Here is a 13,168-nt window from a genome sequence, read left to right on the forward strand (position 1 = left end):
CTTTCTGTCTTCATCCATGCTGGGGATGCTTCCTCCAGGGCAGCAGCAAAAAGCAAGGGGCAGAGCGAGTTCATCGGCTGGTTGGAGGCACGGTCTTGCAGACCCAGAAACCTGACCTATTTCTTCCTGAGGAAAATCTCCAGCTCCAGGCAAGGATTTGCTGCAGAGGGACAAACAGCTGCAGCCCTCCCTGCCCCTGGCAGCCCCCTGCACCTACCTGGCCCCACAGCCTCCCCACCTACGCTCCGGGAGCAGAGGAGCAGGCTCCAGGAACAAGGCGCTGCTCAGACCCAGAGGCTGGGCAGGCTCCCAGGCAAACACAAAAGCAGCAGTGGAGCGAGGACCTGGGAGCTCAGCAGCAGAGCCAAGTGCCGGTGGCAGCCCCAGGCCGTGGCACTGAGCCTCCATGGGACCCAGTGATCCCAGGGGGGCCAGCCCACTGGTGTCTGCGTGGAGTCTCGTGGGTCCCCCCAGCCCCAGCGTGTCCCAACCAACCCAAGCCCTGAGCTCTGCTGGGCTCAGAGCTCAAACATGTCCGGAGGCTGTAAGGATACAGGCGGTATTTTCTGGAGGACACAAGGTTCAGCCCCTGCTGCATCTGACGCGCAGAGCTGGCGTAGGCTGGGGTTACGATGCTGCTGTGCCTCCGCGTAGGAGGGAGAGGTGCCCCGGCGATGCGCAGCGGGGGGCAGGAAGGGGTTAAGCCCACTGGGTCTAGCAGGCGCCAAAGCCTGCGTCCTGTCGTGCTTCCATAAAAAACCCAGGGTGTGGGTATGGGACCGGGAAGCCGCGTGCCCCGCTGCCGCGCCAGGCGGGAGGCAGAGAGAAACAGCGCGGGGCGCAGAGCTCGGGGCGTTCCTGCCCCTCGCCCTCCCGGCCGGCCCCGCCACGCCGCGATGTTCACCGTCAACGTCTCCTCCTCCATGTCCTACCGGGGACAGCCGTCCCTGTCCCCTGCCAGGCAGCAGCGGGGCCACGGGAGCAAGTGCGAGCAGAGGTACGGGTGGGGACGCGGCACGGCACGGGGAGAGGAGCTGCTCACAGCCGGGAGGGTCGGGCAGGGCTGGGTGTCCTTCACGTCTGTCTGTCTGTCTGTCTGTCTCCTGCTGCCCTTGCTCCTTATAAGGTGACAGCCCGAGCTGTCTGAGTGACATTCAGCCCATCGGGACTCCCCCAAGGGGAGGGAAGGTGGGACGCTGTTCCTCGGGTGCTGGCTTGGGTCCCTGGAGGTAAATCCTGCCTCCTGCAGCGCTGAAAGCACCAAAACCTTCCCCCGTCAGCCCAGGTGACGGCACTGATGCTCCGGGCTGGCCGGGGGGGATGAAGAAGACATTTTCTTGCGAGAATCGCCTGGGAGAACGCTGCCGGGCTGCAGGCCTTCGTGCTGGCTGCTGAGCCGAGCATTATTCGCCTGGGTCTCCCCACCTTCCTGCCTGCCACAGCAGCTCGGGGAGCAGCCCCCTGCCCCAGCCTTCCCTCAGCACGGGGCTGCCAGCATTGTAGGATCCACCGCGAGTGCCGTGGTGGTGCCTGAGGCTGTGGCATCACTTCTGCCACATCCCAGAGGACGCGGGTGGGCAAGGATGCTGAGCCCCCTGGCGGGTCCTGTCCTTGCGGCACCCACCCCGCATCCAGCCCATCCATTTTGGTCACCGAGCCGACAGGTCGATGGTCCCCGACGTCGCGTCGGCTGGCAATTGCCGTCGGTCCGTGCATTTTTGCCAGGGTGCGCTCACTGGCGTCACTTGTTCCTTGTGCTTTTAACACAGCCCTTGAGCTGGGAGCTGCTGCCGTTCCTGTCGCGCTTATTTTGTCCTAGCTGAAAATCGGCGCTGGATTTTTGCGATGCCAGGCAGTCTTTCTGCCTGTGCCTGCCTATTGTTTGAACTGCAGAAGAATTAAGTCATCGTTGAAAAATTTAGGGCTGCTGGTGTGCCGCCGCTGAGCTGTGCGGGGCTGCGCCGTGTGTGTCTGTGCGGCTGCGGGCACGTGGGCCCTGCAGGGTGCGGAGGGCTGCGATTCCCCTGTGCTGGCACCCTCCCCAGTGCCTGGGCTCCCGGTGCCTCTGCACCATGCGTGACCCCCCCAGCTGATGCTCTGTCCCTGTGTGCATTCTGCTTTGTGTCACTGTGAGCCCCAGTTGTGCGGTGCACCTCCCCTGCCCCGGCCCCGGCCCCATCACCCGCGTTGCTTCTCGTCACCCTGACGTCCCCATGTCCCTTGTCTGTCCCTCCAGAGAGCCCCGGAAAATCATCCTGCACAAAGGCTCCACCGGCCTGGGCTTCAACATCGTCGGGGGGGAAGATGGAGAGGGCATCTTCGTGTCCTTCATCCTGGCCGGAGGCCCCGCCGACCTCAGCGGGGAGCTGCGGAGGGGCGACCGCATCCTCTCGGTGAGTTGGCCTGGCGGGGAGGGACGGGCACCGGGCACCCACGTGGGGGCAGACCCGTGTCCGGGGGTACCGGGGCTGCGGGGACGTGGTTCGGCAGCATCCATCCCTCAGTGCTGGTGTGGCCCTGGGCCCTGGGTGCGGGGCCCTGTGGTTCCCTGCCCGGCGTGGTCCTGGCATGGAGCAGGGGCTGGTGGGGTGGGCAGCCCCGGTTCTGTGCTGGCTGGGGTGTTGGTACCGGGGGTGCTGGTACAGGGGGTGTCAGTACCGGGGGTGTCGGTACTTGGGGTATGGGTACTGGGGGTGTCGGTGTGGGGGGTGTCGGTACCGGGGCTGTCGGTGTGGGGGGTGTTGGTGTGGGGGGTGTCGGTGTGGGGGGTGTTGGTATGGGGGGTGTCAGTACTGGGGGTATCGGTACCGGGGGTATTGGTACCGGGGGTGTCAGTGCTGGGGGTGTTAGTACCAGGCATATTGGTACTGGGGGTATCAGTGCCGGAGATGTCGGTACCGGGGGTATCAGTACTGGGGTGTCGGTACCGGGAGGGGGTGATGGTACCGCAGGCACACGGCGGAGCAGGGGCTGGGTGACGGGGACACCGAGAGCACCGGTACCGCGGATGCGACGGAGGTCCCGGTGCGACGGAGCCGCGGTGTCCCGGCAGGTGAACGGCGTGAACCTGCGCAACGCCACCCACGAGCAGGCGGCGGCGGCGCTGAAGCGGGCGGGGCAGACGGTGACCATCATCGCGCAGTACCGGCCCGAAGGTACCGGCACCGGCACCGGGAGGGGGCGGCGCGCCGCATGCAAACGACGGGGGGCGGGGCCTGCATGTAAATGAGGGGGGCGGGGCCTCGCTCGCGAGCAGGGGGCGGGGCTGTGTGTGGCGCGCCGAGCGGGCGGTGCCGGGGGGGGGGCGGGGGAGGGGGGGGGGAGAGCACCCCGGCGTGGCGTGGATTGGCGCGGAGCTGGTCCGGGGGGCGGGGCGAGGCGGGGAGCGCGGGCTCCGATTGGCCGGCGCGGCGGGGGGGGGGCGTGTCTCCGCCGTCCCGCCGGCGGTGCCTGCGCGGCTTTGTGTGCGGGCCGGGCGGCTCCGGGGCTGCTGCCGGGGCGCCGCCGCCGCCGCCGCCTCCCGCCCGCCCTCCGCGCCGGCTGCAGGTGAGCGCGGGGCCGCCCGCCGCCAGGCCCCGTCCCCCCCCCCCCCCCCCCCCCTCCTTCCCGGGCACGGCCGAGCCGAGGCCCCGCCGGGGGGGCTCCTGCCCGGGGCGGGGACCCCCTCGGGGCCGCCTCCCTCCGGCCCCGCCGCCCGCCGCAGACAAAGAGCGGCCCCGAGCGCTGCCCCCGCCGCCGGGCGAGGCGCCGGCCGCCCCCCGCTGCCCCCTCCCCTCCCCGGCCCAGCTTCCGCCTCCCCGCCGGTCCCGGGCCTGGGCGCCGGGCAGGAAGGGACCGGGGGCAGGCAGCGGAGCGGAGCCGTTAGCGCCGCCCGGGGCGCTGGGGGGAGCGGTGTGGGCTGCTCGCGGGGCTTTTTTCTTTTTTTTTTTTTTTTTTTTTCCCCCCCCTCCTTCTTTCCAGGAAGCGCTCCCTGCTCTCGCGTCCCTGGCTCCGCTTGCCACTTGAGCTCTGGCACGGGCGGGACGCGGGTGGTTTCTGAGTGTCCCAGGGCACAAGTCGCCGTGCCCCCCCCCCCCCCCAAGACGTTGGCTGAAACCTCAGCGGCTGGGAGCTGACGGCCCCCCGGGGCCGCGCGCGGTGCCCTCCTGCGAGGGCTCCTCCGTAGCGCATCTGTGCAGCACCGGCCGGCACGTGGGCTGCCGCCGTCCCGGGAGGCAGCCCTGCTGTTGGGAAACGAATACGGGCGGCAGGGAGCTGAGGGGACCTCGGAGCTCCAGGGGCTCGGATGCGACTGCTGAAGTGCTGGCCGGTCCTGGCACCGCGCAGCCGGGCACGGCGGGCGGTGTTGGGCACCCCGAACCCTGCGGGGAAGGGGTCAGTGGGGCTGGCTTCCCCTCGAGGAGGTGCGGGATGCGTGGTCCCGGGTGTTTGCCTTGTCTGTGCAGGTCACAGGTCTGCGCTGGTGGAAGAGCGAGAGCTGGGTTGTGGAGGCCCCAAGGAGAGCAGTGGCACCAGTGAGCGTGCTGCCTGCGCTGGCTTCCCAAAAGCACGACCTGCTTGTGCAGAAGGAAGTGGCAGACCTGTAGCAATGGCAAGTGAAGTGTGAGCCTGGTTGCAGCAAACCCGACCTGAAAACAGGGCGTGAATTGTTGCTAGCCAAAGGCAGGTGGTGAGGGCCCATCAGAAGGGGCTCTGAGGGGCGAATCCGTACTAGCAGGCGTGGAGGGCTGCCGTTCAGCTGTCTGCTGCGTGTGAGAAGGAGCAGGGCTTGCGCAGGGTGCCGGACAAACACGCACGTGCTCAAGGTGTGCTCTGCTTTAGTGTAACCTCCGAGGCTGCTTGCATAAGCCTCATGGATGAGGTGCCCTCCCAGCGGGGTCCTGTGAGCGGTTAGGAGTGGAGGAGAGCGGGGGAAGGACGGCAAGAGTCGCAGTCCTGCCTCTCTTCTGAGCACCCGTGCCTGGCGCAGCCCCAAGCTGTCTTGCAAGGAGGCCGCTCTGTGTGATGCTGCTGCCTCTGAGCTGCTTGTAAGATCTCTTTCCTCGGAGTGTTTCTCCGTGTGAACTTTGTCTGCTGTTATCACAAGTGCTCGGGTTTGGCAATTACACCTCCTGAAGCCCCGTGGAGCGCGGCTTTGATATCCTTCGCTTTCAAATACAAAAACTCGAGCGGTGGCGTTTCTCTGAGCTGGCTGCTAAAAGGAAACTGCCGAGACCTTGCAGCGGCTTCCAGAAGTTGCTGAGCTTTCAGCACCTCTGTGCTCACCGCCGCTCATCTGAGCGTGCAGCACGGCGTGCCCTGGGTCCGTGCTCGCCGTGCCTGGGCGGTGTTTGTACTTCGACCCCCCAGCTCAAAGGTGCGTGGACTCAGGGCAGTAAAATGCTTCGCTGAAGAGGAGCGATGGAGCTGATTGCAGATTTCACGTGTGACAGGCGCCGGGCTGGAGCCAGCGGCTGAAAGGTCCCCAGGATCTGCTGATGGCCGGATCCAGCCTGAGCCAGGCAGGCGTTTGTGTGCCTAAAGCAGTGCACGTGCTTTGTGCACAGGCTTTGTGCACGCTCAGGGATCGCTCTCTGATGCGGCTCCCCGTGCTCTAACTGCACTTTCTCCCTTTGTTTTCTGGACGCGAGGAAATAGCACAATTGCCGGGGCTGCAGCACAGAGAGCAGGTCGGGAGGGAGCGGCTCCATCGCGCTCTGGCTCCGCTGCTGTGTGCCAGCTCCATTTGCTGGGTTTGCTTGCCATAGAAACAGCAGCTCTGTAGGGAAATGAGCCTGGGGATCACAGTGAGCATTAGCCCGTGCGGAGCTGAAGCCAGCGCTATTGAAAACAGGATGTGTTTTCCACTGCGAGGGTGGAGAGGCAGAGAGAGCGGCAGACAATGGCGCTGTGGATGTCTAATCCCAACGCTTTGAAACCTGGGCAGCTGAAATCCCTTCGGGCTTTCTCGTGGAAGAATGCAGAGGCCAAAGGATCCTCCGGGATGGGACTGGGGCCACGGGGGGGCTGCTCTGTGCCCCGCAGGCTCAGCCCTGCTCCAGGAGCACCTGCATGGTGCTCAAGCTCTGGAGGAAGAGCCGCAAGAGCGCAGAGCGTTGCTTCATCGCCTTGCTAGGTGGAAATAACAAAGCGCTGCTCCTCCTGGCGTCAGGTTCCCACAGCGGGACCTCTTGCAGCAGCAGCAAGGCGGTGGCGCTTGAAACAAGAGGCGCGAGTTCACCTGTTGCATATTTTCTATCTTGATAAGTGTGTCCTGAACATGTCCAGCGCCTGGGTGCTGTGGGAGTGCCGGGGAGGTGGGGATTAGTAAGAGCTCCTGGCGCTCACCTCCCTGCTGTGCGGCGGGCAGGTTTCCCAGGCGAGTTTCTGCCGCGCGGCAGCTCTCCTTCCAGGATGCAGAGGCAAGGTGGATATGAGCCAGTGAACAGAGATAGAAGTGCTGCTTGCTGGAGGTTATCTGCCGATAATTGTCGAGGAGGCTGTTCCAGCACGCAGATAAGGGGGGCCCGGTTGCAGCCGAGCACATCCTATGCTCGCTCCTATGCTGCATCCTATGCCTCCCCTGTGCTCGCAGGGAGGCTCCGGGTTTGCTTTTGCAGCTGGCTGTTCCTCCTCCGCCCAGCGCGCTGCTGAGCTGCTGCTTGGCTGGCACCTCTCGCCTCGCCCTGCTTCCCTTCCGTCCCGCAGCGGTGGCACCCTGCCACCCCGCTCCCGCCTCGCTGCTGCTGCTTTCCCTGCCCTGCGCGGGTGCCGTGCGGGCTGGCGGCTCCATCAGGGAGAGCCACGGCTGCTGGAGGAGGGCCGTTGGCAGAGCCGAGCCCTGCAAGGAGACATCTGAGCTCGCCCCGTGCAGCGCTCGGTTTCCCGCACCGCCTGGGAGTGCCCATGCAGCAAGGTGAGGGTGCCCGGAGTGGCTCTGCCCCGGACACGGGGTGCCCAGAGCTGCTCCACTTCCCTCTGGCTCCGCTGTTGAGCGAGCAGCTGGGGGTGGCACTTAGGGAAAGATCGAGGTGGCCGGCACTGAGCACGGCAGCGTGGTGAGGAGGTGCTGGCTGATGGGGGGACGTGGCCGCAGTGCAGGCGGAGCGGTGCCTTGCCCGTGCTGGGAGCTGGCACGGAGCTCGAGCTCCTCTGGGGTTAAACCTGTGCAAAGCAGTCGCTGCCAAGCGCAGCACGCGCGGTAAGCAGCTCCGCGCTTGCTGTCGCGGTTTCCTCGCTGGTCTCGAGCCCCGTAACAAATGAGGCGTGGGGCTCGGCGGCGTGCCGGGAAGCCCAGCTCCGCTCCACGCTCCTGCGGAGCTCCAGGACGTCGGTTCCATGGCACGGGCCATGCCCCTGATCCGTACTGTGGGTGCTGCAGTCCTCCCTGGCGCAGGGTGAGAGGTTGCCAGCAGGGCTCAGCTCAGGCTTTAGCCCACTTCTGTCTGTTGGGTGCCGCATCAGTGAAACTCCGGTCTGGGCGCAGTTAGGGGCGTGTAGAAGTGCTGCTTTGGTGTGATAATTTTATTTTCTACTGGAATAAGCGTTGCCCTTGTGTGAGCAGTTGTGCGTTTGCCTGGGCGGGCAGTAAGGCTGCCCCTGCCTCTTGATGTCTGGGGGCAGCGCCTGCTGCCACGGGGGCTCCCTCTGTCCCGTTCATCTGCAGCCAGCCTGTGCTGGCTGGGGCCTTCAGCATCAACCCTTGCTTCTCAGAGGGCAGACCTTTGAGTAACACGCAGCTGGGGAGGTGGCAGCCCCGTCTCTAACATCACGTAGGACGCGTCCTAGCGGCTCAGGACCCAGGCGAGCCCCAGGAGCAGTCCCGCTCCCTCCACACTTACCCAGCCGCGGTAGCAGCGCTCAGCTGCACGCAGCCTGGCTTGCGGGCGAGCTCAGCAGCGCCCTGAGCACAGCCGTGGCCCTTACAGAGGGAGAAGCTGCTGGGCTAACGCACCCCGAGTGTGAACTTTCACGTCAGGGAGCGTTGCCCGTGAAATTTTAACATGCCTCCGAGCACATCTGCTGCCTTTCTGCCCCTGCCCTGGGCTCCCTGCCTCGTTCTCTGCGCAGTGCAGGTGTTACGGGGTGAAACAGTGGCACAGGTAGATGCAGCGCTTCCGAACTTCCCACGGGGCGCAGCAAATCCATCAGCCAGATGGGCCGGGAGAGGACGGGAGCCGCAGCCTTCGCGTAGCCCCCCCCCCGAGCCACGCAGAGGGGGCTGCGGGGAAGGTGAGCGCAAGGCAGGCTGCCGCTCGAGGCGCCGCAAGGAGGAGGAAACCCGGCTCGCTTTACCCTTCTCGTTGCACGCCCACCAAGGGTGATGCAGCGGCAGGCTGCCTGCAGATGGCTTGTCAAGCTGTCCCAAACGGCAGGTTCACATGTGCTGCATATGCTGGGGTTTGGGGTTTTAAGAAAACCAGCAGAGCAGGCTTCAGAGGCTGGGGCTGCAGCACGGCTCCTGTACGTGGCTGTGGAATTTTTATGTGCGGGTTGGGGTTTTCGGTGCGTAACTTTTTTTTTTTTTTTTTCCTGTAGTCTTTGAGTAGCATTCGACAATTCTGTGCAGAAGGAGGTCTGGCTGCACGGTTTAGGGCTAGATAGCCAGGAAATGCCAAGCCACAGTTGCATAACCCCGACCCCGCACGCATCTGCACCGACGGAGCAATCTCCCTCCGTGCACAGTGAGGGGCTGTCTTTCAAACAGCCTGCAGTGCATTTCTCAGTAGTGATCCCGCCGCACGTGCGGGATGCAGCTCTGCAGGCTGGGCAGCACCCTGCACGATCCTTCCGCGGAGGGAGCTCGGCGTTGGGGGCAGCACCCCCGGTGCCCACACGTGGCTTGTGCCACCGTGGGGACTTTTGTAACCCATGTGTCCGTGCCCGGTGCTCTCCGGAGGGTTGGCTGATCTGTCGCTGCAGCAGCAGCCACCCGGTCACGGCGCCAACAAGCACCCTTTGCTGGGTGCTATCAGGGGAAGGAGGGAGCGGGGCCACCTCTGTTGCTCTTCGGCCGCGTGGGAGCAAACCCTCCCTGCTCTGCCCTGGGTGCGCGGGGCTGGAGCCTCCGCCCTCTGCTTTGGGGCCGACCTTTACACCCAGCTGAAGGTCGCGCTGGCGTGGCCGCGGGGAGGGAGGGAGGAGCTGCAGGTGGTGGCAGCTCCCGTCCTGCCGCTGCCGGAGGTGCCGCTGGCTCCCGGAGGGTCTCCTGCTGCCTGGGATGTAGGTGACGACAGGTGAATCCCCCCTCTCTCTTCCCGAGGCTGCGGGGTGTGCTTTGTCCCCCACCCCGAGCCGGGGACGGGCTGGGGGCTGCCACCGAGTTGGGGGCCGCGCTGCAGCGGAGGTGGTGCCGCGTGCGGGGCGCTCGCCCCGTGCTGGCACCGGTGGCCGGGTGGCAGCCGTCCCCCTGTTCCTGGTGCGTGCCTGGGGCTCTGCTGCCAGGCACTGGTGGGCTGGGACCCGAGGCGTGGGGCAGCTGCCCTCCAGCCGTGCCACGTCGCGTTGGCCGGCAGGTGACAGTCCCCTGCGAGGTCTCGTTCTTTCGCTGTGCTTTGGCTCGCTCTGCAGGGCAGCAGCTCACGCAGGGAGGCGATCGCTGCCCTGGGACAGGAGCGTGCAGGGCAGCTGCCCCCAGCCACGCGCCCCATGGCCAGGCTGTAGTCGCCTCTCAGTGCTTACTGGGTTAATCTGGCGTGCTGGTTGCGCCCTGCTCGCTGGGGTGGTGGTGGTGGAGGCTTGGGGGCAGCCCCTGCCTGCGCTGACCCTCTGTCTCCCCGCAGAGTACAGCCGCTTCGAGTCCAAGATCCACGACTTGAGAGAGCAGATGATGAACAGCAGCATGAGCTCTGGCTCTGGCTCACTCCGGACAAGCGAGAAGAGATCCCTCTACGTCCGGTAAGGCTCTCCCCCGTCTCCGTGTCTGTCAGTGCTCCGGGCAGCCAGTGCTGGATGCACAGCACGTGGGGTGGCGCGTTGCCCCACCGTGTATGTGTGGGGTGGGACGGTTCAGTCTGAGCTGGCTTTGCACCCCTGTGCTGCGTTACAGGGGCCCTCGTCCCTGCACGCGTGTGAGATCTCACGCAGGGCAGAACGCCCGGTGCCACCTCCCAGATCTGTGGCTGCTTGCTGCTTCTGAGCTCGTGCCAAGCTTTGGGTCGAGGAGGTGGACCTTCCACCCGAGGGAGGAACTGCTCGGTGTGTCTCAGAGCGGGACCCGCTCTTGCTTTGCCGCAGCTCTGCTGGCAAGGAGGCCCGTTCCTGAGCGCACACGCGAGGGTTATGCTGTGCCTGCTGGGGGAAGTGCAGCAAACCCAGCGCTGCCGACACGAGTGCACCTTCCAGGAGGTGTCTGTGGTTCCCCTGGGTGTGCCTGGCAATTGGGAATGAGGAAGGAAAATGTCAGTGCGGCCTTACAGATGAGCAATTCATCCCTGGGCTGGTGCTGCCACGCCAGCTGGGATCACATCCTTACACCTGTGCAGCACCTCCGCGGATGGGTGCTTCGCCTCTTCGGAGGACACGCTCCCCTGCCACTGCGGGGCGAGGGAAGGGAGCGTTATAAACGAGGCACGAAGCCTGCAGGGTGGAGCAGGGGAGCAGTGGCTTTTGCGGGGGTTCTGCAGGGCCGAGTGCTCTGCGCTCGGATGCCTTTTGCACGGGCTGCTGTGCAGGGAGCTGGGCCGTGCTGCGGCCGGGCGGCTGCTTCCAGGGTGAGCCCTCAGGGGCTGGAGGAACGGAGCGGGTCCGAGGGAGGACGCAGGCAGTGGTGTGAGCAATTGGCTAAGGCCCTGATGGCAGCAGTGCCTGGCCCCTCCAGGTATTGCCATCCACCCACGAGCCGTGGGGCAGCCCAGCCTGGTGGGGGGGGTTCCCCCAGCTTGGCAGCAGCCCTGGGGTCTCCAGCAGCTGGAGCAGCCCCGCTTCCGCCCCAGTAGCGTGCAGGGCGCTCTCCTCTAACTGCTCCCCACTAACTGGCTTCTCTCTCTCCTCCCCTGCTGGTCCTGCGGCAGAATCTGGCTGGAGGGGAGCTGAGCTCTTAGGAGGATTATTGCTTTGATCCTGAGATGCGCTTTTGGGTTGGAGCCAGGTGCGGAGCAGGCAGGGGTTAAGCAGCCGTGCGGCGCTGGCTCTGTACCTGCTGCACGTCCTGGCCATCGCAGCCCCGTGCCCGTGCTCACTGCTGGCTCCTGCCTTCTGCCCCTGCCGCCTCCCGGCTTGCTGCAGCGCCTTCTCTCGCAACGAGAGTCAGCGTGGTGAGAGCTAACAAGTAATTTTAACTTGCTCATCAAAATAATCCCATAAATCCTCACCTTGCACGGCCTGTTGCGGATGGGGGTTGGCAATAGCAAGGGACGCTGCTTTTCCCTGCGGTGAGGATGATGAGAGCTGGGGCTGCTTCAGCCTCAGCCTACATCTCCTGTGGCATGGCTGCGCTGTGCAAAGGGGCTTTGGGTTGTAGGGGACCGCACAGCCAGCGCGAGCCCAGCCTGGCACAGGGGAGAACTGCAGCAGTAGGCTCCTGCAGCTCACAATTTCACGAGGCTCTGCAGAGTCTTGCTTGATTCAAGATCTGCTGTCGCAGTGACGTCCTCATAAATGTAGCAGGGGTTTAGGCTGGGTCCGGCGTGAAGTGAGCGTGCAAATCTCTTGTTCCCTGCCCAGATAGCTGCTGCATGTGCCAGGGCAGGCCTGCAGAAAAATGCTGCTCCACTGTCAGGCTCCCTTCACTCTGCTTTTTAGCATCCCACATCTTTTGAGAGCTGCCCGCTGCTTGCTGGGGCCCTTACGCAAGGACGGGGTATGGCTGCGTCCCTCTGCGTGGCTCTGGTGGCATCTACAGCACTGTGCCAGACAGGAGCTGGGCAGCACCTCGCTGGCTCCCCCAGCTCACCAGAGGCCAGCCCGGGGCTCTGCTTGGCTCCGGCGGCTGCCGCACGCTCCCCGTGAGCGTGTGAGAGCTGCCAGGGCTGCCCCAGCCCTTCTGGGCGGGGTGGTTTCGAGCGCAGGTTCCCTGAAACCGGCTGAGCTGCTGTGTTGTGGACAGGACATCAATTACGGGACCTGCTACCAAACTGCTTGAGTCAGCCCAGCGAGGCCGCGGTGCGCCCCGTCAGCGGGGCCCGGGGCCGGGCACGCCACCTCCCCGTGCAGCGCCTGCCTTCCTGCGGCTGCCGGGGCTGCTCCTCGCCCCGCGGTGCTCGGGTCGTGTTTTGGGGCCAGGACCGTGTTCCTGCGGGGCAAAGTCCTCGGAGCCTGGAGCCGTGCCCGGTGGGAAGGGGCTCGGGCCGGCTTTGTGCCCAGCATGGGGAGCGAGGCCCTGGCGGGCTGTGGCCCCACAGGTCCTCACGTGTGCGCTGCCGTGCACGCTGAGGATGGGCCCCATGGGAGCGGAGGCGCCTTGGGGAAACGCTCCTGGGGCCCTCTGGAAAAGGTGCCTCGTGCCTCCGCTGTGCCCATGCGTGGGCCTCGCACGAACCCTGCTGGGGCTGGCAGCGTGACCCGTTTCTGTGACCCGTCAGCTCAGGGGCCCTCCTGCTGCCAGCGACACCTGCGTGACCTCCGCTTCATACCAGCCCGGGGCTCTTCCTGCCTTCCTGCTGCGCTCGGCTGCAGCCTGCCGGCTTCTCTGCGCCTGACCTTGGCACAGGGGCTGCCGGTGCCGAATTCCCCGTGTGGGCGCTGGGAGGAGCGGGGCAGGGCTGCCCTGGGCACGGTGCGGGGCTGCAGCACAGCAGCTCGGCTCTCGAGCACCCCACCGGTGCCGTCTCCTCTTCCCCCAGCTCTGCTTGCCTGAACTCCCGTTTTCCCCCCTCCCCGGGCTGTGGCACAACGCTGTGTGTGAGCTCGGGGGCTTTGCCGGGAGCTGGTGGCAGCAGAGGTGCACGGGGCGTGCTGTCGGTGCCCCCGTGCAGCAAAGTGAGCACAGGGCTCGGGCTGAGCGCCCCGAAGCCTGCGCTGGCTCGGGAACCTGCCTGGCCAGTTCTCCGCGCTCCCTTTCCTCCTAATTGCGCTCTCTCCTTGCTCCTAATGGCGCTGGTCTGGCAGGGGCGTGCCAGGCACGCAGGCAGCCTTATCTCTTGGCAGGGAGCAGGTGCCTGTGAGGGCTGCTTGCCTCCAGCTGAAGGGCCCTGCAGTGTTTTTGCCGCCGGCTCCGGCGTGCCACGTGCTGTGCCTGGGGGCCACCCTC

The 13,168-nt window shown here is 65.7% G+C and overlaps 1 protein-coding gene across 9 annotated transcripts in view; it reads left to right on the forward strand.

Moving 5' to 3' along the window:
• Positions 1 to 13,168, forward strand: part of DLG3 (discs large MAGUK scaffold protein 3) — a 76,066-nt gene that overhangs the window by 48,289 nt on the left and 14,609 nt on the right. For 8 of the 9 annotated variants that reach the window (XM_040572023.1, XM_040572026.1, XM_040572027.1 and 5 more), the window contains 3 exons: positions 2,237 to 2,393; positions 3,053 to 3,155; positions 9,762 to 9,876. In XM_040572023.1, the coding sequence (XP_040427957.1) occupies positions 2,237 to 2,393; positions 3,053 to 3,155; positions 9,762 to 9,876 (375 nt within the window). Of the gene's footprint in view, positions 1 to 2,236; positions 2,394 to 3,052; positions 3,156 to 3,457; positions 3,547 to 9,761; positions 9,877 to 13,168 lie in introns of those variants that run through there. The other variant, XM_040572032.1, reaches the window with a different exon arrangement.

This window comes from Cygnus olor, chromosome 13 (genome assembly GCF_009769625.2).
Source record: "Cygnus olor isolate bCygOlo1 chromosome 13, bCygOlo1.pri.v2, whole genome shotgun sequence".
Lineage (NCBI taxonomy): Eukaryota > Metazoa > Chordata > Aves > Anseriformes > Anatidae > Cygnus > Cygnus olor.